Source organism: Sphaeramia orbicularis, chromosome 24 (genome assembly GCF_902148855.1).
Source record: "Sphaeramia orbicularis chromosome 24, fSphaOr1.1, whole genome shotgun sequence".
NCBI lineage: Eukaryota > Metazoa > Chordata > Actinopteri > Kurtiformes > Apogonidae > Sphaeramia > Sphaeramia orbicularis.
The window spans coordinates 42192716-42214607 of record NC_043979.1 but is presented as its reverse complement, the minus strand read 5'-3'; the positions used below and the strand labels follow the sequence as shown (position 1 = coordinate 42214607).

At 38.4% G+C, this 21892-nt stretch overlaps 1 protein-coding gene across 2 annotated transcripts in view; it reads right to left on the bottom strand.

Annotated features, from left to right (window-relative positions):
- LOC115414945 (tyrosine-protein phosphatase non-receptor type 14-like) overlaps positions 1-21892 on the bottom strand; it is a 64346-nt gene that overhangs the window by 9090 nt on the left and 33364 nt on the right. Inside the window, exons 4-14 of one of the 2 annotated variants that reach the window (XM_030128313.1) lie at positions 14761-14858; positions 12241-12308; positions 11359-11429; positions 11162-11249; positions 10976-11064; positions 9778-9865; positions 9525-9607; positions 7393-7453; positions 5839-5917; positions 4324-4799; positions 2011-3393 (exon numbers count right to left, since the gene is read on the bottom strand). In XM_030128313.1, coding sequence (XP_029984173.1) covers positions 2011-3393; positions 4324-4799; positions 5839-5917; positions 7393-7453; positions 9525-9607; positions 9778-9865; positions 10976-11064; positions 11162-11249; positions 11359-11429; positions 12241-12308; positions 14761-14858 — 2584 coding nt within the window. The remainder of the gene's footprint in view (positions 1-2010; positions 3394-4323; positions 4800-5838; positions 5918-7392; positions 7454-9524; positions 9608-9777; positions 9866-10975; positions 11065-11161; positions 11250-11358; positions 11430-12240; positions 12309-14760; positions 14859-21892) is intronic. The other variant, XM_030128315.1, reaches the window with a different exon arrangement.

Here is a 21892-nt window from a genome sequence, read left to right as displayed (position 1 = left end):
TATTATGTTATTTATGTCATATTTTAAACACAGTGTTTAAATTTAATAAATGCATATATCTATGCAAAATACATTTGAATACAGTGTTAATATTATTTGTATGTTGTAAATAATGTAAAAAAAAAAAAATGTATATGATATTGATAATTGAAATAAAAAAAATTGAATTTGATATTTACTTTTGTTGTCCATTCGAGACGCAGCCATTTGTCAAAACTCTTGCTATTTAGGTATGATCAGATATTTTTTAAGTTGTAAAATATAGGGTTTAAGGTATACACTGAATACATTTTAGGATGAAAATGTCATAGGAACTTCACTTTTGAGAACTTTGTAATTCTTACAAAAAAATAGATGTTAATTTTTTGTCCATCTGTGAAGCAGTAGTTTTTGATATTTTCCATTTTAAAATATTTGAAACTAAATGTTGCCCTTTGAGTATGTTTAAGATGGCATTTAGACCTTTCCAATTATGTGGAATATTTGTCTTAAACTTGTCTGGTTCAAAAGTTATGAATCAAAAAGTAGTGGGCTGTCCATCTGTAACGCCCTTGACCTCACCCATTTATGATTCCGTTCCACATATTCATCAGTAACTACTTGCTCATATAGGCTTTTTATAAAGTATTTATCCTGTATGGCCGTGTTCTACAATTATTAGACAATTAACCAACAATTTATACTGAAATATTACTTGAATGCTGTTTATTGATTGTGAGGAAGCTGAACATGAATTAGATCTTAACACGCTTTATACCATGGATGTTAAACATACAGCCACGGGCCAAAACTGGCCCACAAAAATGCAAAAATTACAAAGAAAAATATATATGAAATATTATATTATCCAGGCCGACACAGTGGTGCAGTGAATAGCACTCCTGCCTCACACCAAGAAGGTCCTGGGTTCGATTCCAACACCAGTCAATGTGGAGTTTGTATGTTCTCCCCGTGTCTGCGTGGGTTCTCTCCGGGTACTCCGGCTTCCTCCCACCATCCAAAAACATGCAATGATAGGTTAACTGGTTAATCTAAATTGCCCATAAGTGTGAATGTGAGAGTGATTGGTTGTTTGTCTCTATATGTTCAGCCCTGCGATGAACTGGCGACATGTCCAGGGTGAACCCCGCCTTCGCCCATAAGTAGCTGGGATAGGCTCCAGCGACCCCCGTGACCCTAGTGAGAATAAAGCGGGTTCAGAATGAATGAATATATTATTCATTTCTAGATGCCTGTTACTAAATGGTATGTGTCTTTGTAGATCACCTGTAAATTGTAATGCACATGTGTAAGGCATAATATTTTTTTAAGAAATTTTGGGTAGTTCATGGTTGTTCAGGTTATTCAAATTTGTGAGGAAGGATAGTTTGGAATTTTGCAGTTTTTGCACTAAAACAAGGAAAAAAATTTGGAGCTGTCATTATTTATAGGTTATTATGCTATGGACATTGTACAGTAGGAGAACCACAAGTCTCCATTAATAGCGCTCAGTAAATATGGTCTAAAAATCACAAAATTGCAAGTGTCTGTTGTGTAGTTTAGTTTAGTTAGTAAACCAAGCATTTATTACTCAATATGTTTCATTTTCTTAAGTGAGGTCTTACACATAGGTCAACTGGCAAATTTAGAAAAAAGAACCTGCCCATTTAGATTAATAAATGTCAAACTACAAGTGAATTGGTTGTAAGATAGGATTTTAAAATGAGGAACATATTACAGTTATTATCAATAAGCAGCATGTTGTATGTAATTGAGAGAAAACCGTTGTAGAATAAGAATGCTTATAAAGATTATTACCGAGTAAATATCTTACTAATAAATACAAACAAGCAACTATTCAATGGTGAATATGTGTACCTTCATATCAAGAATTGCAACAATATACTCATAATTAATAGTATGATGATAATTTTCGTGATTTTTTCTCATATTCAGTTGATTCTTTGGTCCATAAACTGTAAGAAACTTCAGAGGAACACCCAAAATTATTTGCATGTATTACTTTCTTACCCTCTGAGCGATTTCCCTCTCCACGATGCTGTCCTCTAACGAGAACATCTCCGACACCGGCCTCTCTTTGACCGGCTCCTTCCTCACTCTCTCCTTCACGCTGGTCAGATCCGGTTCTGAAATGGATGGACCTAAAACAGCTCCGTTCACCCCACCCTGGTCCCCACGTGTCAGTGTCCCACCAGCCCCTGCACCACCACCACCACCACCACCACCACCACTACCCCCACTACCCCCACCATTAGGCCCACCACCACACTGGCTGTCAGTTTTTAGCGCTCGGGCCTGTGCTTGGTTTGGGTCCATGGGTCCCTGGTTGCTTTGCGGTCCTTGATTGTGGTTGTGGTGTTGGGTGTGGTTATGATTGTGGGTGTGGGTGCGAATTTGAGCGCTACTAGGAGGTCTAGGGGGACCGGGGTACTCGGGAGGGGGTTTGTTGGGTAGTTTAGCCAGAGCTGCCTGGAGCTGCGCGCTGATGCTGATGTCCTCATTGAGACCAGGGATCTGAACGTCCAGCTCAGGACGCTCCTCCTCTTCCTCCTCTTCTTCACTCTCGCTGCTGTGGATCAGCATGGTGGCATTAGAGAGAGTCTTTTGGTGCTGGTAGGCAACTGGTCCAGAAGGGGCTGCGGGTGCCTCGGGTGCTTTCTGGGCGGGGATCTGCATTGGTAGCTCCTTCGGCTGCTGGGGTGGAGGTGCAGGTGGAGGCTGGGGCTGTGGCTGTGGCTGAGGAGTCTGTTGGGGGGGCTGTGGGATAGTCTGAGGCTGAGGGGGCATCACATGCTCCCTCAGAGTATTTCTCCGATGAAGGGGCGCATTCATGCTCTTCATCACCAAGCCTTCCATCCCTCCTCCTCCTCCACCACCTCCTCCTCCTCCACCTCCTCTCATGCTGCTGATCACCTCCATGCTGTGCCTTTTGCCCAGGGTGGAACGGTGTTTAGCAGCCGCCGTTAAAGGTTCGCTGGCCTCCTGCAGCGACTGGTGCACCACAGCAGAACTGTCCGGTTGGAAGGTCTTGACTGACAGCTGCACCATCCGGGTCACCAGCTCCGGGCTGCTGCCTCCGATGCAGCGGTGTCTGTGACTGGCCAGGTCGGGCGTGCTCGTGGCTGGGCGGAAAGAGTTGGAAGGGTAAGGCGGGGGAGGACGTGACATGTGGTTTCGTAGCATGTTTGCTGTAGCAGCGTAGCTCCCTGCGTTGGGCCCTTGTTTGGTGTTTGCCAGCTCAGGAGTACTGACAGTGTGAGAAATGGAGCTTCCTACACCTCCACCTCCTCCACTGCCTCCGACTCCATTAATGCAGACTGACTGGGAGGGGCCTTGGGTGCTGGCTGGTCCTCCCTGGTGGGGGCCATGGGACACTGGTTTACTGTAGCTGATCTGCAAATCACAAGAACAGGAAAGTGTGAAATACAGCAAACAGCAAGAAAATAAAAGTATGTGTGCTAGGGGTCAAATTTTATATTTTTAGGGCTGATATTGATAATAATTATTAGTGATCAGTGAGGCTGGTAATATATTTAGATAACAACGATTGGAACTTGTATAGATTTGAAGTAAAAATTAAAAATCTGTCCAGTTTCTCCGGGATTAATGCCAAAATCCATTTCAAATTTAAATCACTTCTTAAAACACATTTTTATAGACGTGCCCTTATGTGATGTTGTCCCTTTTTAATGTTGAATATTTTGGTAATTCATTTATATTGACATACATGATGTTGTTTCATTTCATTCCCTCATTTTTGCATTGATTTGACAGCATCATGTTATGTTGTTCCTGCCCTCTCTACTTCTATACACACAAATTTATTCGGAGTGTCATGTCTTTGCTTGCATCTTGTATTCTGCTGTTGTGCTCTTCTGCTTTGTCTATCAAAGCACTTTGTAAACTCAGTTTTTAAAGGTGCTATATAAATAAAGTTAATAATAATAATAATAATAATAATAATAATAATAATAATAAAAGATTTTGGTGAAGTGCCTTCAAGCTGCCGGGCAAATAAAAAAAAAGTAGAAATACAAACTATTTTAACAGGATTTATTGTCAGTTTTCACACTGAACTGGAGAATTTATGAGTAATATCTGTAAATAAATAAATGTGCTTTTCCTGATTTCAGTGTTAATAGGCTATTACATGCAGCTAATGAGACAGTATTGTAGGTGTATAGACTAAAGCTGTATTTAATTTATTTATTTTATAGAAATAAAAAACAGCATCATCATAAACTGTAGAAAATCTTAGTTAATCTGGTTGGCCCATAATCAGTCAATCCCTCGTGTTAAGTGCCACATAATCAGGACATCCACCTCTACCTGTGGTGTATAAGGTCCAGGACTGGGCCCCAAGCCGTGATAGGGGCCCCTCTCCCTCATCTCGGGTTGGCTGTACACCAGAGCCTCAGGTTGGCGGTAAGCACACGCATTACTGATGTTCAGACTGCGCAGGGATTGGCTGTGGAGGTCGTGGTGAGCAGGGAGCATGCGTCGCTTCTGCAGCATGACGGTGTCGTACTCAGGCGTGGGTCTGTACGACGGAGCGATGATGGCGCTGTGGCGGTGGCTGGGGATGTAGTCGGGACGCATGAGCTCACTCCCCGGGATGCTGAGGTTGGAGGACATGGGCGAGGGCGGGACAAACGTCTGGGAATGATTGAGGGAGCTCAGGCTGGGGCTGCTGTACATGCTTCCATTGGGCACGGTACCATTACGGTAGGGAAAGTCCACCAGGCACCGGTCCAGACTGGTCTCTGATTTATAGTAGGGGTCGTCAGGGAAGATACTGTCTAAAAAGCCAAAACAAAGACAGAGAAAAAATAAAATTACCTCTTTATCCACTTAAACATAATTTCATAAAGACGTAAATTTGTAAGGAGAGATCTGTTTATCCATTTAATAAAATAATTCGATAAAATAAGGAAAAGAGGTTTTTTTTCTTCTCTTTGTACTATGACTACAAATACTACTTTGTGTGTAGATGTATATATCTATTTATGCATAATTTTCTTTGTCTCACTTTCTAAAAGTGTGATTAGCTATGTGTACAAACTTGTCAATATCATTATTATTATCCTTTTTGTTTTTACTTATTTGCTTTATTTATTCTACTTTTTTTTCACTTTCTTTTTCTTCCGTTCAGTGAGCATTATTGGTACCCTTTTGTTCCTTCCAAAAAAAAAAAAAAAGAGAGAACAGTGTACTTTGTACTATTGATGTCCTGTATTATGTCTTATGAGACTGCTCTGAATGAAAACTTGAATTTAGAAAAAATAAATAAATAAGGAAGAGAGTAAGGGGACTGTATTTCTTTCCCATGTAATTAAATAGACAGTGATCTGCATGTTATTTCTTTTCACTCAATAAATAGATGATTATCTCATGTGAAACAATCTCAAACCCACAGACAGGCAGGCAGACATAATCTCCATCCACGCTAACAGAGTGTGATTCCTGAGGTCACCCTCCACAGTGATCTCACACCCACGCACAGAAGCACACCCAGAATGCTTTTCCACACATTCTGTTTTACTGTCGAGCCGCTATGAATCGGATTAAAAGACATAGTAAGTGTGTGAACAAGTCAATGAAAGAGTAAAGCACAAATGAAGTCACCGCTCCGGACCCCAAACGTTGAGCTTTAATTAGCTGAGAGACCGTTAAAATAAAAACGGGCTCTGAGTCACATGTCTGATGGGAAAGACACAATTAGCTCCATTGAAATGTATCAGGGAGGCAGAGATCTTAAATCACATTGTGGCTGAACAGAGCGAGGCTTGGGCTTTGGAACTGACTGTGAATGTGTGTGAGTGTGTGTTTTGCACATACCTTGAGAGCTCTGTGTGTCCTGATAATGCTCGCCGTACTGAGAACGCATTGACTGGAAATTGCAGGACTGGGGCCGTGGCTGAGTGAAGAGACACACATTTAAGTATTAACACATAAAAGAATGCAACACAGAGTTACACTGCAAAAATCTAAATCTTACCAAGTGTATTTTTCTCATTTCTAGTCAAAATATCTCATCACACTTAAAATAAGACACAATCGCCTAAAGAGGAACTTTTCAGTGAGATATAAGATACATAAGATAATTTTCACTTGTTCCATTGGCAAATTTTTTTCGCTTAATTCAAGATTTTTTTTTGCTTAATTCAAGCAAAAAAATCTGCTAAAAGCATGATTAAATTATAAGATAGCAACAGTTCAATCAAATACCATAAATATGTATAAAACAATAAGACACAACACACAGTGATAAAAAAGACCACAGACTTAAAACCTAATAGTGTCTCAGTGCTAATATTGGGCTGAATGTGGCCCCTCACTGCAAAAATCTAAAGCTTATCAAGTGTATTTTTCTCATTTCTAGTCAAAATATCTCATCACACTTAAAATAAGTCATAATCACCTAAAGAGGAACTTTTCAGTGAGATATAAGAACTTTTTTTCAGACAATAGATCTTGAAAATCTTACTTCAAGAAATCTTACCGAGATCATTTTTACTTGTTCCATTGGCAGATTTTTTTTCTCAATTCAAGATTTTTTTTGCTTAATTCAAGCAAAAAATCTGCCAATGGAATAAGTGAAAATTATCTCGGTAAGATTTCTTGAAATAAGATTTTCAAGATCTATTGTCTAAAATAAGTTCTTATATCTCACTGAAAAGTTCCTCTTTAGGTGATTGTCTTATTTTAAGTGTGACGAGATATTTTGACAAGAAATAAGAAAAATACACTTGGTAAGATTTAGATTTTTTCCAGTGTATAATTCATTAACTTTGCATATCATCATCACCTACATTCCAGTTCATGATACAGAGCAATATCCTAAAAACTCTTCACATACCAAACATTTTCTCATAAGTTTCTTTGTGTTGTACGTTCAATTAGATCTTGCATTTCCTCAGGTGACTGTGACCCACTCAGATCTACTTTTGGTTTTGGGAGATGTCAACAGCCAAAGCCTGTGGTTCTCCAGGCAGACATCTGAGCATTCGACTTGACTGAACTGAACAGCTATTGTGCCACATTTAGCCGAGCCATTGTCTGGCCAGCAGGGAGGGAGTCGCACAAATCACTGCCTTCATTGTCGCACCGGAAATCAGACCAAGCAACACCCTTGCAAACTTTCCAACAACACCCACCACACCACCAACACACGTTAAAACCAAGACTCTGCGGCACAATTAAGAGTTGCCCTGAGTGGGAGAGCAGGGTCAAGTCTTTAACCAAGGCCATTTCTGTCGTTCCGTCCAAACTCTCCCTCTGCACAGTGGCTTCTGTTTTTCATTTATATAGAAATAAACAGGGCTGCGTTAAACCACAGAGCAATAAAAAGCCATATTAAACTATATCAAAGAGCGGCAAAGGAGACAGTACCAGAGAAAGGCGGTGAGTCCAGGTGGATCGCCTCCTGATTGGTGCAGGTGAATGAGTCGGCCTAAACAAACACAAACACAGAAGACAAATTCACCATCAACATTAAATCTCTTCCGGCATTAAGATTTTGTAGAATTATCTCTGTGTATGAGTGACTTCAATGGTATTTTCTTAATACATAAAGATCCAGTGCTACTTTTATGGCAGTTCCCAAATGGATTTTTCTCTCTGTTTAACTTTCTTAAGTAACTCAGCACCATCTATTATAATATTGTCCTCTGTGTTGCGCATTTTTCAGTGAAAATCATGTTTTTTTCCTATATTATATATTTATTAGGTTCATAAAAGCTCAGATTAAAGTTGAGTTTTATTGTGTAAGAAACAGAGAAAACTGAAGAAAAAGTGACTTTTTCAGCAAAGATATCTATAAATGAACATAAACCAAGTGTCTCCATCCACTACCACTTATCAAACTCCATGGGTTTTACTGGTGAATCAGTGTTGTAGAAGATGATGGTGTTTCCATGTTCACTACAGAGCCTCTGTCTATGACCATGAAAAGACAATAAATTGCATTTTACACCAATTATTTACATGTATTGATAGGCTCAATGGATCAGCAGGTATTAATCATTTTTTAATCGATGGTGACTGTTTGGGTCCTAATAGGTTAAAGTCGTCTTTTTAAGGTGCTTGGAAATAACACAATATCCAAGCATTTTATATGAAAATGTTAAGGACAATCTCAGCTTTATGTTATTGTCCTAGAGTACTGTACAAAGAGATAATTCAGCCAAAATGCTGAAAATTGGAAGTCAGATTTGTGAAAACTTCCAAATCTCCTGTGAAAACACACCTTCACTCATACACACAAAATGTTTCGGAGATTGAAATAGGTTTACCAAAGTCTCAGCTTCATAAAAGTAGTGGAATATATGAATAAAAATTTGTAATACTGTCCTCTGAGCTTAAATGTCTGTCATTGTATTTTCACCAAATGTGAGATAAATGAGGCAGAATAATGACTTTGTATTACATACCAAGCTTTGCTAGATGTGTGAAAATGAGAAGGAAGCATTAAATAATATACAGGGTGTCCCATAAGTCTCCATACATAGGAGACATAATTAAATTCCATACATATATGGTTCTAACATGTATTTCTTTACATTTCTTCTTTATAGTTCTTCAGCAGTGGAGGACACGCATTGAAATGTGTTCCCGACAAAATGGCAGTCATATAGAGCATATTATATAAATAAAAATGGTTTATGTCAAGAAACGTTTATTTTTCCTATGTACGGAGACTTATGGGACACCCTGTATATTTACCAAGAACACACCACTCACAATATTTACATACTCTATATTCATTCCTTTTTTGTTTTTTTCTTTTTTTACTGATGCAGTGCAGCAAAACAGTTCCTGTCCATCACATTTTCCACAAGTTTACAATATTTCTGTCCCCATAACTCTCCTGATAAAACTTTAATGGGGAGGGCCTTAGTGATTCCAGAGTGACTATTGGCTGGTAAAAGTTGACAGACAGACATGGGGTTCTACTGATTATTTATGCACAAGTTGAGGGACAAACTTGTGCCACAAACTGATCCAATGCTGTTCAGTGAGAGGTGAAGATATGTGTTTGGCCTCTAACAACAGCTGTCAATCACATGGACATCAATGGGGTGATTCCCTGTTCATGGAAGTATTTAAACCGCTTTTTTATGGCATAAACTGACAAAAATATTAATAGAACATAGTGAAACTGTCACAAAAACATGCTACTCTTAGCAGGTTTTTAAAACTATCATATCTCTTCGAAGATGAAAAATGTGTTTTGTAAAGCCTGAAAATGTGTCCTATAAACACTTCCCCCCAGGATGTCCATATAATGAGTTGTACATTATTTCCACGGCACTTTACCAAGGTTGAACCTGTGGAACAGATCTGTGACGCATGAGTGGCAGGGGTCAACATGTGAAATAGACCGCTGATCTTTTGAAGGTAATTGAACTGAATTGATGTATTTCACAAAGTTGGAACACAGAGATAATAATGCGTGTCGTGTTGTAATGGCCTTCAACCAGCCTCTGTGTGTGTGTGTGTGTGTGTGTGACCTCCAGACTCACTCTGCACAGATCTTGTTCTGTTTGTAGAATTTGTGTCTGGCCGTGAACAGGCGAGCGATGTACTTGGCCATTTCCATATCCTCCTGGAGATCCAAACACAACACAAAATATTGTTATTCTAATTCAGTTACATCTGCATGCAGGGACACGCAGGAATGTGTGTGTGCGGTTTTGTTGTTGCATTTCCCACTAGAAACCTTGTAAAAGTGCTTTTTGCGTATGTGCTAAGGCTACCTGCAGCCACAACACTCACCATGTGAAAAATGATGGTGTCGTCTCTACTTGTTATCTCCACTGTGATGGCTGACTTGTTGTGTGCGATGGTACCAATGTCCTTCCATCTGTCACACACACAAAACACACACACTGATGAATGCTTCCCAGAAAAGGAATACAGAGATTATTTTAAGGCATGGGTGTCAAACTCATTCACGTTCAGAGGCCACAGTCAGCCCAAGTGGACCCGACCAGTAAAATAATACTATAATAACCTGTAAATAATGTCAACTCCAAACTTATCTCATGTTTTAGAGTTAAAAAAAAAAAGAAAACTCTATCAAGGAAATTAAGAAAAATGTCTACATCTACAAACTATCCCTAAAAAATGTGAACATGAACAACCTGAAATGTTTTAAGAAAAATAAGGGCAATTTTACAATATTATGCTTCAGTTTAACATTTACACATGTGCATTACAGCTTACAAATCACAGTGGATCTACAAATACACAAAACATTTTGTAATAGGCAAAATACTGTTAAAATCATACTTACTTTTCTTAAGACAGTTCATGTGTTTCATATTTGTTCAGGTTATTCACATTTTTGTAAATATGAACATTTTTATGTCAAATAACTTTTTTTTACACTAAAACAAGAGGAAAATTTGGAGTTGTCATTATTATTATTATTATTATTATTATTATTATTATTATTATTATTATTATTATTATTATCATTATTATTATTATTATTATTATAGTATTTTTCTGGTCCAACCCCCTGGAGATCATATTGGTCTGTATGTGGAACCTAAACTAAAATGATTTTTACATCACTGACTTGTACTTTTTACATTTCACAAATCTATCCCACAGGCCAGATTGGACCCTTTGGTGAGCTGGTTTTGGTCCATGGGCTGTATATTTAACACCCCTGTTTTGTTTTTTTTTTTGTTTTTTTTTAATTCAAGTTTTTATGTGATTTTGTATTAAAGAATTTAAATATTTTACATTCACATGCACATATTACCTTTTACAACGTTGTTTTTCTATATTTCTTTTCTTTTCAGAAAAGAACGAAACAATCTATCTGTACATTTATTTTCCTGTATATATCTCCAGTGCTTTCGCTTCTTGTTTTCTTATCCCCTTGACACCCCTGTTTTAAGGCATGCATTAACATACATAAACCACATCTGCAGAATTTTTTAAAAAAATTCGGAACACTTGCCTGTGAAGCATGATAGATCTGCCATTTCGGTGTTTGACAAACACTCCGATAAAGGACACACCAATAAAAATATCATTGGTGTAGTTGTCCTGTAGAGAAGTACAAACATTACACAGTGCTCTAATAACTAAAAACCTCTGCTCTTCGGTATTTGTATGAAAGAGAAGACACAGGTAATGGATGTACCTTAGCAGCAAAACTCTCCTGTCCAAAGCCGTCCAGTTTCTCCACCTCCTTGATGTACGACAGCTCTGCGTCAGCGATCTGCATTCGACTGGAAAGTACAGACAATTATGGTACAAGGCACTAATCTAATTATCCCCACATTATTTTCTCTACAAACACACAAAGAAGGGATTTAAACACGGCGAAGCTGACAGTACCAGTGAGTCTTGTGCTCCTCGGCCACTCTTTGAGTCCATTCCTCCAGAACTTCATCTCCATTTGGCCAGTTCTGAGAAAAAAAAACAAAGAGAAAGAAGCATTAGGCATTAGGTGGAGAAGGTGAATTTTTGCAGAAGAGAAGAACAGGTCAGAATCAGAACCGCCTTTACTGTCATTGTGTGTGCAATGAAATTAAGAGTGTTACCCCAGTCAGTGCAATAATATGAATGAAAACAAATACGTCAGAAAATAAGAATAGAGTGAATATAAAATTACAAAAACTGAAAAGTAAAGAAAGAAATATATGTATATATGTATGCATATATATATGTATGTAAAATTCTGCAAAAAGTAAAATAAGAATAGATTAAAAGTAGACATAAAATATGAATAGACACAATATTAACAGTATGTAAATCTATGAACAAATCTATAAAAATAGTGCTTTCATATCTGAATAAATATTGCACTGTTATTGCAAGAACAGAGGATTTTGCGTGCATTTATTGCACATAATTCACATTATATAGTGTTATTGCACATTATTGGAAGTGATTGCATGAGGATACACTGAGGGAAGTGACTGTGATGAAAGACAGAGAGCGTAAAATGTCAAACAGACTGTACTAAACTGTCAGTGGTGTTTTGTACATAACAGCCACAGAGTTTGAAGTTTAACAGGTGTGTTAATGTAACAGAGGTGGTATTTTCCGACTAGATCTTTATCTCCGCTCCACTCTGATCCCGTCTTTTTCCTCCTGTGCTTTTTCTACCTGTTAATCAGGAATGCCGAGGGAGGAGATGCACAGGTGACTACAAGAATGCGTGCCTGCAGGCAGCACATACACATATGTTCCAACAGCGAAGGTTAGAGGACTCACCACTGGGAAGAGCACGTATTCCCTGAGGAAGTCCTGAGACATGAACTGAGTGTAGTCTCCAAAGTCAGCTGAGAGAAAAAACACAAAGAATCGTACACTTTGTAAGGCAAACAATGGTTTTTAATGCAAGAGGTTTTAATATCACACTATTTTATTTACTTACTTTGCTATGTAAAAGCCTTAACCCATCTTTAGCTTTATTTTTGCAGGGTTTCATATACTGTATATAATTGTTTTTGTCTCTAATACAGGAAAATGTGTACTAATATTTGTATAATATACACAAAAATTTGATCTAAATGACCGATGACAACCAGGAAAAGTCAGTATTTAGTGTGACCTCTGTTTACGTGACCAAAAATCATCCAAACAATAACACATATCTGGAATATATTGAATGAAACCTCGTGTAAAACAGCTAGAGATTAGTGCGGTCCATCTCATATTGTTTAAACAAAGCATTTCAAGACATATTTAGTGCAAAAAGCTGTCACACTAAATACAGTGTTGCCCATTAGGTGGAATAATGTAGTTTTCAGACACATTCCACTTTTTTCTTATTTATTTATACACATTAGATACACTTTATCTATAAGAAAAAAAATCACATTGTCGCAATCATTTCATGAGAAGTGGTAAAAATATTTTATTCCAATTTTATGGGTAAAAGTGTATATTTCAACTGTATTTTGATCCAGAGACAGGACATTATATAATAGCAAACCTAATGGTGACCGAAAACCTTTACGCATTAATGTACATTTTCACATATTACAACCTGCATCACATAAGAAATTCGACAAGTATACAATATGTGGAGAAAACACACAGAAAGACGTGGTCAAAATGAATAGTCTTTTACAACACATCTTCCCTTTCATAGTTTTCTTGGCATTTTGAATAATAAATACAGCAAAAATATTTTTGTATCAAAGCCGCGTTTTGTTTGTTTAAACAATGTTTTCATTCACTTACTGGACTTCCTTCCTTAAATATGTATATTTTGCTTGAGTTCAATTTACTTTTGTGTGGCTCTGTTACATAGAATTGTGGAAAAATATATACATGCAAACATAGCCTATGATATATATGATTTTATGCTCATTAACCCATAAAGACCCAGTACTACTTTTGTGTAAGTTCCCAAATTAATTTTTTTCTCTATATAAGCTTTCTTAAATAATTTATCACCATTTATTAGAATATTATCCTTTATATTTAGCATTTTTTCAGTCAATATCAGGTATTTTCCAGTATTTAATTTGTTGATCATGAAAATGCTTATAAAAGCTTAGACTGAATTTAAGTTTATTACATCAAAAACAAAGAAAACTGAAGAAAAGTGACTTTTTCAGTAAAACATTTCATAAACTGAAGATAAACAAAGTGTCTCCATCCACCGTCACTGATCCAACTCCATGGGTTTTACTGGTGAATCAATGTTGTAGAAGATGACGGTGTTTCCACAGTAACTACAGAGCCTCTGAATGTCCAAATGGGTCATATCTGACGACCATGAAAAGATGACAAACTGCATTTTACACCAATTATTTACATGTATTGATAGAATTAGTGGATCAATGGGTATTAAACAGTTTAGCTCAGTAGATGGTTTTGGTCACCAGTGGCTGTTTGGGTCTTTATGGGTTAACATAGTAAGTAGCTCCTCATCTGGTTTTCTAACTTAATTGTACATAATTACCTCCGCCAAGGAGGTTATGTTTTTGCCGGCGTTGGTTTGTCTGTCTGTCTATGTGCAAGACAACTCAAAAAGTTATGGACAGATTTGGCTGAAAATTTCAGGAAATGTTGATACTGGCACAAGGAACAAATGATTAAATTTTGGTGGTGATCGGGGGGGCGCACTGATCTGTCTTGGCGGAGGTCTGTACTCTCCAAGTGCTTTTCTAGTTTAATAAACGTCTGCTATGAACTTACATTCCTGGTCTGTGATTTGTTGCTTTTGATGGATTTTCTGTCCATCATTGTGTTACAAAAACACCTTTCTCTCTCAAAAATGTTCATCATGGAAGTGGTATCCCAGCCGTACATGCTGAAGCCTACAGACAGGGTGTGTGTAAGTGCATCCTAAGTGCTGTTCTGCTGCCTGTCAGACCAAAGGAGATGCAGTGGAGGATCTTCATCTCCGGCAGATAAGGGTCTTCCTGAGACTAACCTTGGAGCTAGTGATAAGCTAACTGTCTGTTTACATTCCCCTGAGACACAGACAGCACCCAGGAACACAACCGAGGAGATGGAGTGTGGTTTTGTGTATGTGTGTGTGTGTGTGTGCGTGTGCGTGTGCGTGTGTGTGTGTGTGTGTAAAGACTGATACCATAGGAACTCAAGTGGACTGGGCTCTATCCGTGGTATGCAGCCATATTAGGTAGTGAAGTCAAGATGACCTGAGAAAGTGTGAGTTTGTGCTCACTCTTTCTCTCTTGTTCTGTGTGCATCCCTTTTCTCTTGGTAGATTATTCACATGAGATGTTTGTTCGTGTGTGTTTTTGTGTGTTTTACCTTGTACTGCTAGGCCAGCTAGTCGGATGCCCTGTTCTACTGTGCAGTGGAGACGTCCATCCAACACCTCCTTCTTCACCTGCAGGTAATACTGATACCTGGAAAGACAGAAGACAAAGGATGTAGGACAGGGTGTCAAACATGTGGTCCGTGGGCTAAAACCGGCCCACCAAAGGCTCAAATCTGGCCCATGGGATAAATTTGCATAGTGCAAAATTACACTGAAGATGCTGTCAAAGGTGTGAAAATCATTTTAGTTCAGGGACCACATAACAACTCATTTAATGTCAAGTGGATCAGACCACTAAAATAATAGCATAATAACCTATAAATAATCGCAACTCCAAATGTTTCTCTATGTTTTAGTGTAAAAATGTGTAAAAAATGATGTATGACTTAGAGACTGGTAAATCTGGCTGCAGATGTTTTGTCTGATGCACTTTATCTTCATCTCGTGGGCACTTTTAGCAAAGCTGACTTCGGAAGGTTTGACTTGATTTTGTTTTGTGATGTCTTGAAAATTTGTTTTTATGTATGAAAGCTTGTGTCTGTTTGAAACTACTTAATGTACTGCTGTCCATCTTGGCCAGGACACTCTTAAAAAAGAGATTTTTAATCTCAACGAGGTTTTCCTGGTTAAATAAAGGTAAAGAAGAAAGTAAGGAGAAAAAAAGTAAAATTACATGAAAATGTTTACATTTATAAACAATCCTATCACAACAAAGGTGTGTGAATGTGTGTGAACAACCTGAAATATCTTAGAAGTAAGTGAAGTTTTAGCAATATTCTACCTGCTACTAAATTTTTTATTATTTACAGATATTTGTAGATCCACTGTGATCTATAAATTGTAATGCACATGAGTAAATGATGAACTGAGGCATAATATTGATAATGTTTTGTGCATTTGTGGATCCACTGTGTAAATGAGAAGCTGAGGCATCATCTTGTTAAAACTGTCATTATTTATAGGTTATTCTGTTATCATTTCACTAATCTGGCCTGTTTGACATCAGTTTGGGTTGTATGTGGCCCCTGAACTAACATGAGACATAACTTATCAGTATGTTTCACCTTGACAACATTCATGTGAGGCTCCATATCAGAGCTTCTATAAACCGTACACATGCTGTAAAACTGCACTAAGTGGGTGGCATCACATGCACTAAGACCAGCATTTTAACCTCACCAGAATTCAACCTGTGGTAAATGTTATTTTTTCAACTGACCGCGCTGCCTCTGAACACCCATTAACATGAAACAGCTAGAAAGTTAGAAAACACCATTGTCTTAGTTCAACATATTGGTGAGGAGACATGTTCCTAACACATTGCACATTAACAAACTGAAGGATTGCAAACATCTACTGAGATGCCAAAAGAAAGATGTCTTCTGCTTCTGGTTTATGTAATAGAAAGGCTGTGTCAAGACGGCATTGGCAGTAGGATTACAGGTCAAAACGACGCCAGAGACGTGTGTTGCAGAATCCAAGTGAGGAATGAGTGAATCACCTCTATTTGAAATACCGGTGACTCATTTCTGACTTGAAAAGAATGCCAAATGTACACTAGGAGAGGCTAACAATGTGATTTTATAATGCTGTAAATTTTCAGTGAACAGTGAGCATGTTACACGGAGCTGACACTAATAAGGTCTGGGTTTTCTCTTGGATGGGACCGACACAAGCTGGACCAAAGAAGTGGGTATTACAACGTGAGGACGAGCAGGATTCGGCGAGCGCTGAGGTTTTGGCCGGTGGTTTGGTCGAATGTAAGCTGATATGATGACATTGTTCAGATTGCTGAGCCTACTTGCAGTCTTCACAGAATGCGGTAGCAGTCCCGAAACAACCAAGAGGCTGAAACTGACCGCGCTCCTTGGGTTTCTGAGCTCCTTTTGTCCACTTTTAGCTGTGGTCCAACTAAATGTTTGTCTTTTGAAGAATAGAGCGGCCACACAGGAGGAGAGAGAGAGAGAGAGAGAGGGAGCGAACTGTCAGGGTGACCAGGCTCAGCTGCATAAAACTTGCGCGCTGTTTCCTGTTTGTTGCCATGACGACCACAGGCTCTGAGTCTTTCCAATGTGGGCTGCGAGACACCTTTCCTGACACACACCACCACCGGAGAGAAAGAGAGAGAGAGAGAGTCCTGAGTGGAAGTGTGCATCACCGTGCCAAAATACACAAATATCTATGTGGAAACCACCGCGCTTTAAATGCTTAGTCATTCGTCACAAATTTTAAGTCAATTCCTTGTTTAAATAATTTTTTCATCCACTGTTTTTAATTCCCTACTCACATTTTCTGTGTTCATATTTCTTTTCACATTTCTCTCCCCCACTTTGGTCTCTTTTTTGGAACGCCACTCAGCAAACTCCTGGGCCTATAATCTGACCCCGCCCTCCTCCCTCACCCTGTCATTACACCAGTTGGCTAAGCTGCCATTCCGTTCCCGTGGCAACCCTCTAATTAGCCAACCCCAACCACCGCGGCTGCAACGGGAGGAGGAGCTTGATGCGGTTTAGAGGGAGGAGCTTGACAGGACACAAAACCTTCAAATGATTGTGGACTTTGTTTTTACAAACTGGCCATGTTTTCCCAGCGTTCTCGGTATGGGGTCTGGGGAAACGTTGAGGTTGAAAGTGGTTGCTTCTCATTCTGAGGTTCGATGGTAACTACATGGTGATGTTTATACATATGTGAGGCCAGCGGTGAAGAGGCGGACAGTAAACACTAAAAAAAAAAGACTATGAACGAGTGAAAGCGTGACAGAGAAATGCAGTAGACAGAGGTGAGAGCGGGCCGATGGGAGTGCAAGAAGCACAAAAAGAACCACAAAACATCCCAAAGAAAACAGTTTGGGACAGTGTTTAATCAAGATAAAACTAGAGATGAAAACTACAGATTTGGAGAGCGCTCCTGTATCATATATTTACACATAAAAGCCTGTATTTCACGCAGCCAAGTTTATATTGTATACTTTAAATGACTGCCTGAATCAGCTTTTTTAGTTTAGACAATGAAAAATAAATCCTCCTACCTGAAAAATGCACTTTTTGAGAAAATTTTAAATATCTTGTTGTTTTCTTACAGAATACTATTTGTAGAAAGTAATGTAGTTCAAAAACAGTGCATTATTTATTGGATTCTGCAAGAAAACAGAAAAATTTAGTTATTTTTTCCTCCCCAAATGTGCATTTTTTTTTAGATTGGAGGTTTTGCATTTCAACCATCACATTGATATCCATCTATCTAGAAAAGCACTGAAAAAGCTTCTGGTAAGACACAGCGTTCTATGTATTATATAAAACCATGACTAAACTAGCAATGAAAAAAATATTTCAGTTCAGTAAACTAACAATGAATAAAACAACAAAGTACAAAAAAACTGAATTGAAAATCAGCTTCATTTTACCTCAGAGGTGAGTTTTTCTATGGAATCCAACTATAAATAAATGTCTTTGCACAACATGGTGTCTTTAAGAAACAATAGTTATATAAATCACTTCTTGTGCCATTCTTTTATCCAAACGCCTTCAGTTTTACAAACATTTAATAATAATGATACAGAATTAACACGTTAGAATTCATTAATCAGTAGGTTAATTCTTAAAAGTAAACGTACAACGTGGAAATATCTAAACGGCATAATGTGTGCTACAGTATTCATCCATTTTTCTTCTCGCTGCAGGGATTTATCAGAGTAGCTTTTTAAAAATGTATATTTTATGGTTAATCAATGTTAAGTGGTCCAGGGTTATTCATTTATTGATTTAGGTATTGATTACTTGATTTAGATGCAGCTAGGGAGTGGTACTGCGATCAATCAGCTGTCATAAAATCTTTTATGAGTAACAGTTTAAGCACAAAACAAAAAAACATTGATCCAGGGCATCTGCTGGTTTGAGGAAGTAACAGTTATCACTTTTTATGACATTTTTGGTCAGATTTGAGACTTTACATTCACGTAACTAACGGTACAACAGGCCTCAAAGTTATTGTGTTGAACCAGTCTTAACCATGTTTCAATCCAGCTAGCGTTGCATTTCCATGTCTACATGACTAATGTTGAATCTATGAAGGATTGTTGGAGGTTCCACTCATTCCCATCTCCATTATGATAAAATGATCAACACGTCTGATAGATTCTTTACAGAGATTTACAAAGCCAATACAGCAATATTATTTATGGTCTGTGGGATTTTTAAGACCTTTCAGTGTCAGATTTAAGGATTAATTATCAATTTTAAGGATAATTTGAAAGTTTTTTAGTCTCAAAGTCAAAGTACATTATATATAAAAATCTGAAATAACAAAACTCTATGGCTCCACGGTGCAAAACAGCAAAGCAGAAAAATACAAAAAATAGGGGGAAAAAATAGAATATAATACAACTATAACATAGAACATAGAACATAACTATAAACAGCAGGGGGTTGAGGAGACAATACATAGACAATAAAGGTGCAACAGCGAAGTTTAAGGTGTTGGTAATAGAAGTTATTGATTTAAAGTATTAGAACACGATCCTATAAAAATATACACTACCAAATCTGTATCATGCTGGCATATGTGACTCAAGTCGCCCCCGTGTTTAGGCCACACATGTACACAAAGACGTCTTCATCTTGCAGACACATGACATGTCCTGACATCGCAGCCATGGCGTAATAACAGGTGACGCTCCACACACATGCATACATGAGGTAGAGCCTTCCATACAAGGACTTACTGGTGGCTTGCACCATGGCAGAGTGTTCTGCTGGCACTCCAGGCAGCCACACAGGCACAAAGAGCCCTTTATGTGCCCACGCATGTCCAAACCCTGCTCAAGACATGCTGCCAGATGTCCAAGTGGCCTGGACAACAAGCCTGGGAGCGTTTGTGCATGCATGCATGAATGTGCATGTGGCTACATATGCTTCAGCCCCCCCACACACACACATACACCAATCCACTCACACACACCCCCCTCTGCAGTGATATGACCCTGACCACCCCCTCACCCCGGATGGGTCCAGACAGCTTGTGTGGGAGGCAGGAGGATTTCACTTTGAAATGTGTTGAATCAGCAAGGGGCAGAACAGAGTACAGCTGTGTGTGTGTGTGTGTGTGTGTGTGTGTGTGTGTGTGTGTGTGTGTGTGTGTGTGTTAGCGATAACTAGCCGAACAAAGCTAGGATTTCAAGGCTGTTGGTGCTTTTAGCCTTGGGGGCCGCTGAGGCCAGCTGCCCTCTACAGCACTCTGTTTAGGTTCCTCGCTTTCTTTCTCTATCTCGGCCACTTTCCCCCAACTCCATATCAGTGGGTCAAAAGGAACAGAAGGCCGACCCCTCGCCGTCTGCAGCGTGCATGTGTGTCCTGAGGTTAAAACGAGTCAAATATAATGATTTGGGCAGACACAGGAAAGCAGTATGGGATATCTAGTTACAGATCTGTAGTATGCATAGACTAAGTAGTCTGGGATTAGTGCAAGAAGCAGTTGAGGGTTCAACTACGGTGCAACTGATGATTCACACACCTTTGAACACACACACACAGAGCAGCCATTCTGTTACTCCTCCTGTTCACACACAATAATTAGGTTTTTCCCCCAAACTAAAACACAGTAGTGATTCTGCCCAGTAATCTGAGAAAGGCATTACTCTGATGAGGATGTTTACATGAGTAGAGTAAAGGATCATTCTGCCTGAAAACACACACTGCAGATTCAGTTACGAAGTCAAAAGCGATGTGTCAAACCAGGCCTGGTGCTGATGTGTTTTATTTGTGTCATGGATGGGAATGTTTTTACAGTTTTTCATCCTGTGAAAGCTGAGTAGTGTGAATTTGCTGTTCTTCCTAATATAGACGTAGACATATTTTGTCATTCCAGATTTACATCTAAAAATTAAATTTCAATGCAACTGGCTCAGGAAGCAGCAACAATAAATAAAACAGACACTATATATATACAAGATAAAATAAATATGCATATAAAAACTATGGGTCAGTAATAAAAAAAAACCATTATCAGTAATAAAAACCAATGTGTAGTTTAGTTTGACATTGTTGCCCATAAAGTTGGAATGAAATATTTGTACTTCTTCCCATGAAATGATTGGAACAATGAGATTTATTCATAATAGATAAAGTGTGACTGGGACTCAGTATGGGATCATTGCATCTGGTCAGAGGTTAAAACTCATGTGTATAAAAAGAGGAATGTGTCTGAAAACAAAATTATTCCAACTTTATGGGCAACGGTGTATATTATAGGGTTTGTCAAATTCAGTTTAGTTCAGGGGCCACATGCAGTCAAATATGATCTCTAGTGGGTCAGACCAGTAAAATAGTCATATAATAATTTATAAATAATGACAATTCCAATTTTTCTCTTTATTTTAGTGCAGAAAGTATGTAAATATTTACATTTACAAACAATCCTGAAACAAAAAATGTGAATAACCTGAACATCCATGCACAACGTAAGAAAAATAAGTGTTATTTAAGAATATCATCCCTCAGTTTAACATTTACACATGTGAATTACACCTTACAGCTAACTTTATGATCAGTACAACTTGTCAAGACTCAGTGATGCCCCTGACTGTCAATGTCTTCTGCGTAATTTGTGAGTGTGATTTTGCAAATTTATCCTGTGGGCCGGACTGAACCCTCTGGAGGGCCGGTTTTGGGCCGTGGGCCATATATTTTACACCCCTGTTGTAGCTTACAAGTAATAATTAACCCATAAAGACCCAAACATCCACCATCGACCAAAAGCATCTACTGATCTAAACTGTTGATCCACTAATCCTATCAATACATGTAAATAATTGGTGTAAGTTTGTCATCAGTTTGTCATCTTTTCATGGTCATCAGATATGACCCATTTGGGCGTTCAGAGGCTCCGTAGTTACCGTACAAACACTGTCATCTTCACCATGGAGTTTGATTAATGATAGTGGGTGGAGACACTTGGTTTATGTCCAGTTAATGCTATATTTTAGTGAAAAAGTCACCTTTTCTTCAGTTTTTTCTGTTCTGATATAATAACCTTTGACTTCACTCTGAGTTTTTAATGAACATCTTCATGATCAGTCAGTTAAAGCATAGGAAAATAGGTGATTTTCACTGAAAGGATAATATTGTA